Genomic DNA, 12647 nt, shown 5'->3' with positions numbered 1-12647 from the left:
GAGCGAGAATGATACTGTGTAAAGTAGGGATGAGTAGCAAATGGTATTGAATGGGATTGAGCTATACAAAGGCAGCACGGACACTCAAACCCCATTCACAAAGCATTCAACGTTGACAGACAAGCAAGGACATACCCACGCGACGCAAAAGGGGCACCATTCAGCCATAACGGGAGAGCGAGAATGTACGGGATGAAATGCGAAAAACAAATGGCAATGAAATGATTCCACCTGTCATCCACGTTGACCGTTGACGAGTGGCGATATCCGCGTCATTCTGACACAAACAAACAAAATCAAAACATCCACCCACCACCCACCCTCACACCATACTGCGCTAATTGTTACATCTACATCTTTGACAACTAGGACAGCTCCACATCGATCACACTAGTATAGCACAGAGACTCAAGCATAAGAGCTCATTCAAGCTTCACATAGTCCCGCAGGATGGCAGCTCCGACACAGGATGTATACCTTGCAGAAGGATTCGATCCTAACTCCTTGAGAGTGAGTTGTGATTAAAGCTATTGCAAATATTGATGAAACACTGATGCCCAGTACTGCTCACTTCTGACAGGTACCACAACTTCGGTGAGAGCGTTCACACCATCTCTCACTTCAACGTTAGCTAAAATATCGTGCAGATCCATCCTACTCGAACATGGCCACGGGATCAGCTCCGCAGCTAAGAAAGCGGAATTGGTAGATGCTTTCGAAAGACATGTCTTACCACAAGCATCCGTGAGTCACGCTCACCGAGATTTGAATTTCGCCTACTAACAGCTCGATAATGGGATAGGCCTTGCGAGCAAAAGCTGGTAAGATCAAGCCATCCGGCAAAGGCATAGTGACTGTCTCGGAGAACGGTGACGAGACTCCCGCTGTCCCAGCGAAACGACCAAGAGCGAGAACAAGAAGAAAAGCAACGCACGAACCGGAGGAACCAGTCATTGTGGTTGAGGAGATAATAGAAGTGGATCAGGTGCCGGAGCCGGAGCCGGAGCCGCCGGCGAAGAAACCAAGAGCTAGTCGAGCTAGAAAGTCGGTCTCGATAGAACCAGAGAAGAAAGCTACAAAGGGACGCGCCCGGAAATCTGCTGCCGATATCGTACCTAAGCTGGAAGACGTGGACGCCGGCGTCGAAGGAGAGATCGAAGATGAAGCGACTCCTGTAAGTCCCCCGCTTCGTTTATCCCAAGCCTGGTTTACCTTACCCATGTGTTTGGCGTCAATAGGCACCATCGTCGGTGAGAGGAAGCAGAAGTCGAGCATCGTTAGCACCGTCAACTCCATCTTTATCGACCCCAGCGACCAACAGACGAAGATCAGCTATAGAAACATCATCCTCAGCCAATACTGAACTCCGCACACCATCCGTTGGCCCTGAGGCAGCCAAACCACCGAGAAGTGCAGCGCGCAAAAGCGAATCAGTGAAAATACTAGACCATCTAGCCGAAGAAAGTGAGAAAGAAGAATCGCCCAAAAAGGCTATCAAGCCCAAGACACCCAGAAAGTCCGCCGTAGCTGAGGAATCTGGCTTTTCGGACTTTAACCCGTTCCAAAGTGGTAGCGAAGCCGCTGCCGCCGCTGAAAGAAGGCGGAGGAGAAAGGTGAGCCGATGGTCATAGTGTGTCAAATTGTTTAGCTAATGTCGCAAAACCCTTAGTCGTCAATGGGATTAGAGAGCTCGGGAAAACCTGCTCAGCCTCGATTTTCTGAACCTGCACCATCAACGTCCGCACCCACGACGCCAGGGTTACGAAAACTGGGACCTAGTCGAGAATACCTTCGAACACCTCCTTCGGATGTCAAGGCGGCTATGAAACGTGAACTTGACGCTGCTGTAGAATACAATCAAGCGGTGGAAGAAAAGCTAAACCAGATCACTACTCGAGACTCGGATGAGCCTACGCGTGTTACGGTGGAGTCACACCTTGTGCCCGTAGAGACGAACTCGCTGGTTCGCAGAGTGGAAAGTCAGATCGCCCAAGTCCCAGCACCAAGGACGACTATCCCCCTCTCTATCCTTTTCTTGTTACTGCTTTCGTTATTGGCAAATTTCAAGAACCAGTCTTCCTCTCTCGGATACTGCGATTCAGCTTCTACAACCAACGACCTAATCCTCGAGCGGGACAGCGCATATCAAGATGCTCAAGCGTGCATAGCGCGAAAAGCGTCCCTCGAATTAGACGATCACGAAGCGGCTAAAGCTATCCAATGTGATGTATCGGATCTACCATTGATCCCGTTCTTACCCCGTCCGACCGCTTGTGCACCTTGTCCTCCTCATGCTGAATGTACAGAAGGGGAGATTATGTCGTGTATACCAGAATATATACTGTCTCCTCATCCGCTATCGTTCTTGGGACCAGTAGTAGACGGATTACCTGGATTGAGTCCTAGAGTCTTCCCGCCTAGCTGTAAGCCCGACACCGCAAAGAAAAGGATGATAGGTGGTCTGGTTATGGAGATGGAAAGGGAGCTAAGCAAAGGACGGGGTTTATTGGTATGCAATGGATTAGGCAAAGAGGATGGGAAGAAAGGCGAAGGTGAGAGGTACGGTGTGGAAGAGAACTCTCTGAGGGAAAGATTCGCAGCTAGGCGAGACGTGAGCTTCGGATATTTCGCGATAGTAAGAAAGAAAGTGGAGCTGACGCCTGAGTGTAGCCGAAATTCAGCAGAGAACAATTTGACGAGATTTTCGAGTCCGCTCTGAAGGATTTGGTGGAGCATGAAGATGTGATCGAGAGTATTGATATACAGTAAGTGATATTTTTTTCTCTTCCAAGGGATATCTTGTTCCTCTAGCACGTAGCTGACGTATATTGTCATAATCTAGCGGAAAGTCATGGTATGCCTCCTCGAGAACTGATCTGACGCTTGGATGTCGTGCGAAGCTCGAGGCGAAAGATCTGCTGGACAGATGGAAGTCTCAAATAGGTGGTAAGCTAGCATACCACATATCGCGCTATTGTGCTCAGCTGAAATATTACACTCCAGGTACCGCCGCTGTCATAGCTATCATCATGGCCCTTCAGTCCGAGGTGAAAAAGCGAAGAGCCGAGAAATACAGAGCGGAAGAATTAGCTCAAGTCGCACTAAAGAGGTTACAAGATCAAGTGAGTCTGCTGTTTCACTCAATCTCGAGGAATATGAGGAGCTCGAGCTGATAGTCACATAATCTTTAGGAACAATCGCATTACGTTGATCCCTCTTTGACCCCCAACCCGTTCATCGCTCCCGATCAACTTCGAGATCTGGTGATGCCTCCAAAGGGATCAACCGCCTCGCGATCAAGGCTTTGGTCCAAGGTTCAAGATCTGGTAGAACATAACGCGAATATAGCAGTGAGAGAAAGAGAAGTTAAAGGAGAGATGTGGAAGACCTGGGAATGGACGGGTACGGGATCGGTATCCGATAGACATGTTACATGGGAGCAATGATAATTTGATCTTGATCTGGTATTGTTTTGTATTTTCTAGCCGGGTTCGATCATGTTTTTGGGCTTGTCTTGCTTGGAGACACGAGTAGCATGCAGTTGATTCTCTTGCTTGTGATACCAGTGAGGCTGTAACTTGTCGCAGACTCATGCATGCAGAGTCCACGGGAATCAGGTGACTGGATGACTGGATGATGTGTGTCGAGTGGACAACCTCCACTTTATCACTTCCGAGTATCGAGCGCCGAATATCAACACGCAAGTTGACGCGAATGACGCCAGACTTATCAACTTCCTCTCTTCAATTCTGGCTCTTCATTCCTCATTTCTTTATTCGCATTTATTGTCAAGTGCAAATCCTAGTCCAAAGTCAAGGTAAACACTCGTAGTGACCAGACAGAAGCAACAAATAGAACACGACGTCTTCGATCGTACTCGCATTCCTTCTTCTCATCGCAGCCGTATTTTACTTATCCATCAAGCTCAAGCGGGAGAAAACCGACCCCGACTCCGAGACCGATAACGATACAGACAAAGCAGGGAAGGAAGACAAGATGGTCAGTCACCATACCGAGTTGAGCATGCTTGAGGCGACCACAGTAAAAGCTGACGCTATTTGATCTATATCTACTCATTCTTTGGATTCACACTGCTCGATTCATGTTCTTCTTACCTCTTCATGTTCGGCAATCTCATCTAATTTGACCGTCTTTGCGATTCATCTCCGCTTGGGCCTCGTTTCCTGTCCGCTGGACTCCCCGAACTACAGCCTCTGCCAGGCTTGAACTCCAGAGAGAAGGGCGTTATAGCTGATTTCAGGGCGATCACCGGAGCCAAGTAAGTTGCTAGACTCATGCAGCCACTGCCCTTCCTCTCTTCCTGTTGGTCCTTGGAATCGCGATGAGGTTCAGTCAGGCCGATCGCGATCTTTAAGGGGCTAGAGAGAAAGAGGAGTCGAGAAAGGCTAAGCTAAGCTGAGCTGACATCGTTCCCCTTGCTCGTCTTAGTGAGAAAGACGCAAGTAAATTCGTGAAGAAATACAAGAACCTCGAAGCTGTAAGTTTATCTCGTGATACGTTGTCTCATGGTCGTTGGACAAACCGAGTCAATTCCTGCAATCCATCATTTGCTTCGCATTGAAATGTGGGTCGAGGCACGATGCTGAGTGTTCGCTTCGCTGCCTGTTCAGGCCCTCGATAATTACTACAATGACTCCGCTTCTGCCAACGGGGGAACGTCGACGCCTAGTAAAGGACAAGAGAAGAAGCTGGCTCAAATATGGGAAGAACACAAGGGTAAGTAAGCTCGAGTCGTATCTTCGCCCTCTGTCCTCGAGGTAACACATAGAGGAGGGCGTGCTGACATGTCTGGATGATGGAATAGATCCTTCGGACTCCAAGTTGATCAAGATCGACGGTACGATGGCGTTGTGCGAGGAACTAGGTATAGATCCAGAGAGTGTGAGTATGATCCCTGTCTTCCTTCCCGTCTATCCCACTTGAAATTGGTCCGGTGGAAGCTGTATCGTGGAGCTGACGTGCCTGTACTTGGCCTCAGGATTCCGTTCTGTTCTGCTTGGCGACTGATCTCGGATCGAAGGTCACGGGAGAATGGGAGAAAGAACCATTCGTCAAAGGTATTGCTTCTTATCCTGGAAAGTGAGTGCCACACATAGTCAATGCTCGCTCATCGTCCCGCAGATTTAATCGAGTTGTGTTTTTGGATTTTGAGTCGTACGCTAATACTCTGAGGTCTACGCTTGTGCAGTATCGACTCTCTCGCCTCTCTCAAATCTTACCTTCCCACTCTTCGTAAAAAGCTGAACACCGATCCAGCGTATTTTAAAAAGGTGTATATGCACGTCTTTACTTTAGCTAAAGGACCGGATCCCAGTACTAGGACATTACAGCTTGACACGGGTGAGTTGCGCTCTCCTGCTCTTCTCAATTCCTCAATCCCAAGCAGTCTGAATCTACGTCGAACTGTAATATGCTTCATTATGGAAGATAAGAACGTTGACTCGGAAGGCTGACTCTCCCTGATCATGATCTGCGAACATAGCTGTGGCACTATGGACAACGTTCATCCCTCCTGCTTTATCCTCTAACCCTTCCTCACTATCCCGAACATCCGACACCGATACGGGCAGTAACAGCGGTCCACCGCAATTCACACGAGCAGATTTCGACCTTTGGATCGAATTCATTCAGAAGAAGGGCAAAGCGGTCAGCAAGGATACGTGGAGTCTCTTGATTGACTTCATCAGGAGTATCGACAAGGAATTCAAGGAATACGATGATGAAGGTGCGTTTTGGGTTTCCGCTTCACACCCAAGAGCATTTGCGCTGATATCGCGCTTTTCACTCTATGTACAGGTGCATGGCCGTCTACGATTGATGATTTCGTCGAATTTGTTGGGACTAGTCGAAATTCCAAATAAGCAACTAGCCAAATGGTCAAGTAGATAAGTAGACGGGTATCCGTACCTCAAGCCGATACGGAAGGACGTTAGTCCCCGGCCTTTCTCGTCAGATAGGCAATATCGGATCATCCAAGCATCCACAGATCACGTTCAGTCAACTCTCCTTCTGTGTATATCGATTATACCTTAATCCCCTCATGTATATAAGCCTAATTCACCTCTTTCCTTCCGGCCCTGTCCATTGCAAGGTTTACTCGTACAGAATGAGACAAGAAGTAGAACAGCATAGCTCACGGCGAGGAACGTTCCCTACATGCACCGGCAGTTCGTGAGATCATCACGTCCGTGATCATCGCGACTGAGTCGTAAGTCCATCGTCAGGCCGTCAAGCCAAGCCACAGTCTATCTTACGGCGATGACCTTCTCTTTCGTATCGGCTCATTCATTTCGATTCATGAGGCATGGGTTCAACTGCACTTTGGTAGACGGTAGCACGAAGAAGAGAGGTCCCAGTACTGTACTGTGTAAAGCGATACATGGTACATCCCTAACAATGGGGAGAAAGGCCCAATCGATCGCATCATGGACAAAGACCTTGTAAACATTTATATACACGGCGACTCTCTAAGTTCCTTTTAACCTCCTTGCTGCTTCTCCCAGAGCATCCATCGCGTCTTTCGCCCTGCGCTCCCTGTCTGCGGGGATTACATTTGTACCCTCGCTTCCATTCTCGTACTCGTCAGAAGTCATCTCCCACCCTGTAGTGGTCGTAGTCGACCTCAAGCTCGGACTTCCACGACAATCTGACGAAGTAGAATCATGAGATCCTGCATCTTTGTCCTTACTGTAAATTTCCTTTTGAGCCCAGCGTGCTTCTTGCCCTTGTTCTCGCTTGGCCCATGCGGAGTTCCAGACCTTCTCTCGTTCATCGTAAAGCTCATTGACAGGCGTCAACTTGTACGCCGTCCGTACAGTCGCTTCCCTCAACTCATGTAAACTCTGGGCCGACGTAGATGTGCGGGACGAAAGGATCGATAGAGCGATAGAAGCTCTTTCTTCCGGATTAGCCCTGTCCAGTCCATCGAGAAGATCATCTTCCTCCATTGATTTGTACGGCTCCGAGCTGAATGTCGAATATGATGCTTGTGGCTTGAGCGATATTCGTTTCGAAGTATTCCCCTGGAATGGGACTTGTGCCTGCGCTTGCTGAGAAGGTATTTCGGGGATGATGTCTGGAGTGGTAGAGCGTGAATCGATAGCTGAGGCAGGAAGCGATAAATGCGGATTTGAGTGATATTTGCTCAGGCCAACGCTATTCTCAACAAGAAATTGATGCGTTCTTGTGTTTGACGCTGACGCTGACTCGGACTCCGATTCTAATCCATTTACCTCCTGATCGCTATAATCGGGAAGGGGTATCTTGCCAAATGTGGTATCTCTACTCAATAGACGAGCACGACTCTCGTCGTCGTGATCATCGCCATCGATCAGACCAGAGTCCATGTTGTCCTCCATGGACAAAGAGGGAGTGATGATTTCGCTTCCTACTGACGATTTCGATTTTGCCAGAGAGGTATTATAGTGTACGCCGAAAGATTCCGATGATTTTCTAGGTTCATTTCGAGATTCATCGTTGTGCTCGCGACCTTCACTCTCGGTCAAAGGCGTCAGCGGTGAAGGTACCTGTTTTGGGATTTGAGTTACCGAAGGTGATTTACGAGGACGGGCAGGTGGCGGTGGGGATTTGGGCAGAGTGTCCAAGGAGTTTTGTCTTGAGGGGGTCTTATATCCGGCCAAGGCTTCATTCTCCGTCCATCTCTTATGGGCGGAAGCGGGACCGGACGCAGATGGTGATTCGGGAGGGACAGGTATTCTGTCATCCTTCATACTCTCTACGAGGGGAGGCGAAGAGGCTGACGTGGACAAGGTCTGATCAAGAATGCTTTTACCCCATTCCCCGTCGCTCTCTTCGCCCAATCCGAAAGTGGATTCCCGGAACGTTTGAATCTGAGTTGAGAATCTCTTCTGGTTTCTACTTCGAGGTAGTGATTCCATTTCATTCACGTCTGAGGATGTGTGAGCGGGGAGGGGCGGCTGATCTTGGAATAGCAGGATATCATGCCCTACGTCAGATGATCGAGCAGCTGATACAGGGAAACTATCGATTTTTCGCCGTCCACTCCTGCCTACAATGACCATTTCTGACTCATGCGCATCTTCACCTTGAGTCGACTGTTTGGCGGTACTGCTTATCACTTGATGGGGGGGACTGACGTTTTTGGTGGGAGTCGCTGTTGGCGTAGTTAAAGGAGAACTTTCGAAGCTGAATTTCTTCAGCAAACTACCATGCGTAGGCTCGGAGGAAGATCCGGAGAGTGATTCCTCCCTGAAAGGGGCGTCGAGAAATCGTGATGATGGAGCTGAGAGAGGCGCTTTTGGTAATCTACTTGACGATCTGACGGGTAATGGCATATTGGCGGTTTCGTGCTGTTTCTTCCGTGCTGCCGATATGAGTAATAAATCTGATTCTGTCAGACCTTGCGCTATGAGGGATGAAAGCCATTGTTCGGGCAAGTCAGATAAGTCCGGTGAGACGTGCAGATCGTGCTGAACACGCACCGCATCATCATTAGCGACGTTGCCGATATCCACTGGATGAATTACACTGGGCTGATGTTATACTCACACCAACGTTGAATGGCCGACCGATACCTTTATCTCCCTCATCAGCTTCCTCCCCTATTCGATTGACTTGTTCCCATGACTCATCACATCCACTACTCATCTTCCTTCTTCCCCGCCTCCAAGATCCCGCATGGAATTTCCTTGGTGATTGATCGGACGATCCAATGTTGCTCTCAGTATTCCTTCGCATAACACTACCGACGCGATTCAACCCCTTGCCTATTCCCGATAACAATTGTCCGGAAGACCCTTTTCTTCTCAGTGGCCTCGGACTGGCCGACAACTGTGAGCTGTCCGATGGTCGTGGGAATGAAGGACCATCATGGGATTTTGTCGGCATGGTCTGCGACCTGATCGAGTCTGCTGAGACTGATGATTTGCCAAACCCTACTCGCTTCTTCGGTGAGATGGAGTACACTGAGTCCGGGGTTGTGGATATGGATACCGAAGGACTACCTGGTGCGGTCAAGGTTGTGGTGCTTTGGTTCAGGATGGTCGACTGCGAGTAGTTCTTGTTGGTATATGGGAATGGATACGCCGAGCTAGAAGCCAGAGGTGTCGAGGGAGACAGGGAGATGATCGAGGGAGACGAGGGGATATGAGTCGGAGCGATGGGTGATTGTCGCAAGGGGATATAGCGGGGGGCGGGTGGTCTGGAGGATTTCCTATCGCATTGAATGGAAGCCGTGAATTAGCTTGATGCGTAATGTAGCTAGGTGCAAAACAGGGTACAGCTTTCCCCCGTAACACACTTGGATAGCATACACAAGGGTATGGGTCCGATCAAGCCGTACGATCGAATAATAGGCAATTTTGTCCATCAGGAGTGTAGTGTAGGGTACATCCTCCCTGTCTTTATCTCCTCTGCCGATAGCTGCCTGACTCACGATTTATGAGGTACTGTCATGCCCATATCGTCTAATGGTAATCCTGAGAAATCGAGTCCCAGTCCACCAGCAGGCAGAGCAGGTAAGGCTTTATCACTAGACATTGAACGTTTAGTTGCTGGACGCGACATTGTGCCCGAGTGTAATGCTACTGTATGTCGTGCCAGTGGACGGGGTTTCCAGTATTTGAGAGTACACCTCACGATATGTTGCTTCTTCTTCTCTTTAGATCATCTGAGGATCAGAGCATGAATATACCTTTGAGATGTAACGATTAATATGAGCTTCGATTGATGTAGTCATGTGTGATCATCTTCCGTTTCTTTCCAGTCGATCCTTGATCAGTGGTCAACAAGCTTCCTTTACCCTGCGCACAGACGCACAGCAAAATCACACATCACCAATCAACACACAACTTTTCGCACACAACCATGTCATCCCGCACTATGACGCTGCCTCATCACAGCATCACTTCATACTATACATCGCGGCCATCTCATAGCTGTCGCCGAGGTGTATCTTGACGGGTAGCGTATAACATATGTATGTATATACATCATGGCTGAATGATGGTATCGGGTTTACTGCGACAAAGAAAACAATCGCGAGAGTAAGCTAAATTAGCGGAAGGTCCGAGCGATAGTGCGATAAAGAACTAACGTACCAGGAAACGCCACATGAGCTAACACCGCGTGACGATCCTCGAGGAGTATCGGAAATATGCAATAAACGTGGCAGCTGCAAGGGGCCACGCTAGCTAGATTTTGAGCTCAAAGTGGATTGGATTTTTCGAAAGGTTGAAGGAAATACCTTTATATCCACATTCATATATACCCTCCGAAACCACTTAAAAAGCTGTGAGATACTATCAGTAAACAGCTAAAAACAAAATGTGAGCTCTCATTCCGCTTCAAGGGGGCAAGACGAGTAAGTGGGCTGACTCATGGCGCGCTCAGGACTATCCTAGGTATCAACTTTGGTCAATCTTACGCTTCCATAGCTGTCATTGACAAGGTCAGTCCATTCCTCGCGCTTATGACAACCAAATACTGATTCAAAATTCGGATGGTTTTGCAGGAAGGCCACCCGACATGTATTGCCAACGAGGAAGGTGAAAGGCAAATTGCCTGTGCTATCTCTTATGTCGGCGAACAAATCGTGAGTAGTTTTCTCTTGTTATAGTCACATTTAACTTGACTGGCTGACTTTGACGATAGTACATCGGTAATGGAGCTCTACCTCATCTCGTCAAGAATGGTAAAAACACAATCATGGGATTCCGAAATCTTCTTGGCCACACGTGAGGTCCCTTTACCTCATTCCTGTGTCAATTGTGATGCTAATTAGAGGATGTAGTTACGACGAAGTAGACCACACGACAATCTTGACCGCTCCTTTACTCGCCGACTCCAAAACACCCGCTTACACAGTTGACATCCTCGTCCCTCCTCCTAAACCCGCCTCTAACCCTCGATCAGCCGCAGCAAGCGGAACCGCTACCCCCAACCCTGCAGCTCTCGAACCCGTCCCTTCCACACAGACGATAACCGTACCTGAAGTCACCTCTTTATTCCTCTCGACCCTCCTGACCTCCGCTACCGATTTCCTGGGCGTCAAGCCGACCGCCTGTGTCGTCTCTGCGCCAACATGGTTCACCTCTGCTCAACATGACGCCCTGAAAAAGGCTGCTCAAGACGCCGGGATTGCTGTGTTACAAGTGCTGGACGAGGCCGCTGCCGTGTTGGTAGGATACCGAGTGGGTCTATCGGAAGAAAGGAAGAACAGAGGGCTGTTGGGTAAACCGGAGGAAGGATCTGCCGGCGAGGAAGAGAAGAGAGATAAGAAGGTGGTTGTCTTGGACATGGGAGAAACCAGTTTGGCCGTCAGTGTGGTACAAGTCTCGGAAGGTGAATACACCGTCTTGAACAAGGGCAGAGACGATCGATTGGGTGGCAGAGAGTTCGACAACCTGGTGAGTAATACCTCAGAATATCTCGAACCCAAAGGAACCAAGTTATCAAGACAGTCCCAGCTGATTCGGTCGCATCTGTAGCTGCTCAAACACTTCTCAAAAGAATTCACCAAGAAGACCAAAGTTGCTCTCGACTTACCATGCGGTCCCGATGCTTCTGCCGCTGACAAACGAGCCGATGCCAAGCTTGTTCTTGCCGTCGAACACACCAAACGATCCCTCTCCGCCTCATCCGGTGCCGCTACTTGCGCCGTAGAATCGCTCAAGGACGGCTACGATCTATCGTCCTCCATCAACCGATTAAGATTCGATGGATTGGCTTCGGGCGTCTACAGACAAGTAGGAAACAAATTGACTGAAGTCGTCAAGGAAGCCGGGTTAGATTTGGCTGAGATCGACGAGATTCTCTTGGCTGGAGCTTCGACCTTGTTCACCGGTTTACAACAACACTTATCTCTCCTCGTCTCCCCAACTACTCCTGTGACTTCCACTATCGACCCCTCGGAAGTTATCGCTATCGGATGCGCTCTCCAAGCTTTACATCTTGAAAACCTCAAGGACGATGATCTGAAGGTTGAGGATGTACTGAGCTCGACTAAGGAGAAAGTTGATGTCACTTCTGCTCCGATCGGTTTAGTTGTCCCAGGACAAGAATCGGATGAATTGGTCGTTGTGGTGGATTCGGGAGCACCGTTACCCGTCCGAAGAAGAGTGGCCATACCCGTGGAGAAGGCTGGATCGGTAGGATTGGAATTATGGGAAGGGAACCACGAAGTCAAAGTGACCAAAGTTGAACGACCACCAATTGAGAAATCGGAAGATGATGATGAGGAAGACGAGGACGATGAGGAGGAAGAAGACGAAGAGATCAAAACTCCAATCACGAAAAAGGTCAAAGCTTTAGGCGGAGTACAAGTCGATGTGAAAGCAGCGGGTAACTTGATTTTGGAAGTTGTTGTTCAACGTAATGGAGGATTGAATGTCAAGGCTTGGCAAGAAGGGAACGAGTCCCAAGTGGACTCCTTCGAAGTGTAATTCGCGTAATCGCGTCTTCTTTCAAATCTATTAGATAGACACTTAGATCGGTTGCCTGCCCGTTTATGTTAGTGCACACACCATACCTGCCTTATTTTGCATGGATAATTTGCATCTGCGTTTGTTTATGGATTCACAGCGCTCGGTTTCCTATATTGCATGATCTGATTGGTTGCAATTGACAGCCGGTTTCATTGGGCGTGC

At 48.8% G+C, this 12647-nt stretch overlaps 4 protein-coding genes across 4 annotated transcripts; 3 read left to right on the top strand and 1 right to left on the bottom strand.

The window, feature by feature from the left end:
* Positions 1-450: 450 nt before the first annotated feature.
* I303_101605 (uncharacterized protein) lies at positions 451-3446 on the top strand (the record flags this gene model as incomplete). Its single annotated transcript, XM_065968376.1, has 10 exons — positions 451-510; positions 581-594; positions 648-744; positions 803-1174; positions 1239-1613; positions 1670-2611; positions 2671-2765; positions 2843-2946; positions 3004-3122; positions 3192-3446. The coding sequence occupies 10 exons, from the start codon at positions 451-453 to the stop codon at positions 3444-3446; spliced, it is 2433 nt and encodes an 810-aa protein (XP_065824448.1).
* Positions 3447-3996: 550 nt separating this feature from the next.
* On the top strand, positions 3997-5882 carry I303_101604 (uncharacterized protein; the record flags this gene model as incomplete). The annotated part of the gene is made up of 9 exons (XM_018405605.2): positions 3997-3999; positions 4212-4279; positions 4450-4498; positions 4632-4737; positions 4826-4902; positions 5000-5100; positions 5210-5361; positions 5504-5746; positions 5818-5882. 9 exons carry the CDS (start codon positions 3997-3999, stop codon positions 5880-5882), a joined length of 864 nt encoding a protein of 287 aa, XP_018265886.2.
* A 606-nt stretch (positions 5883-6488) lies between these two features.
* Positions 6489-9567, bottom strand: I303_101603 (uncharacterized protein; the record flags this gene model as incomplete). The annotated part of the gene is made up of 3 exons (XM_018405606.1): positions 6489-8471; positions 8551-9214; positions 9437-9567. 3 exons carry the CDS (start codon positions 9565-9567, stop codon positions 6489-6491), a joined length of 2778 nt encoding a protein of 925 aa, XP_018265887.1.
* A 438-nt stretch (positions 9568-10005) lies between these two features.
* On the top strand, positions 10006-12443 carry I303_101602 (uncharacterized protein; the record flags this gene model as incomplete). Its single annotated transcript, XM_065968375.1, has 7 exons — positions 10006-10046; positions 10393-10450; positions 10514-10594; positions 10654-10736; positions 10793-11192; positions 11244-11408; positions 11490-12443. 7 exons carry the CDS (start codon positions 10006-10008, stop codon positions 12441-12443), a joined length of 1782 nt encoding a protein of 593 aa, XP_065824447.1.
* Between the last annotated feature and the right edge of the window lie 204 nt (positions 12444-12647).

Source organism: Kwoniella dejecticola, chromosome 2 (assembly GCF_000512565.2).
Source record: "Kwoniella dejecticola CBS 10117 chromosome 2, complete sequence".
Classification (NCBI taxonomy): Eukaryota; Fungi; Basidiomycota; class Tremellomycetes; order Tremellales; family Cryptococcaceae; genus Kwoniella; species Kwoniella dejecticola.
The sequence above is the reverse complement of the archived record's forward strand: the minus strand, read 5'-3'. Positions and strand labels throughout refer to the sequence as shown.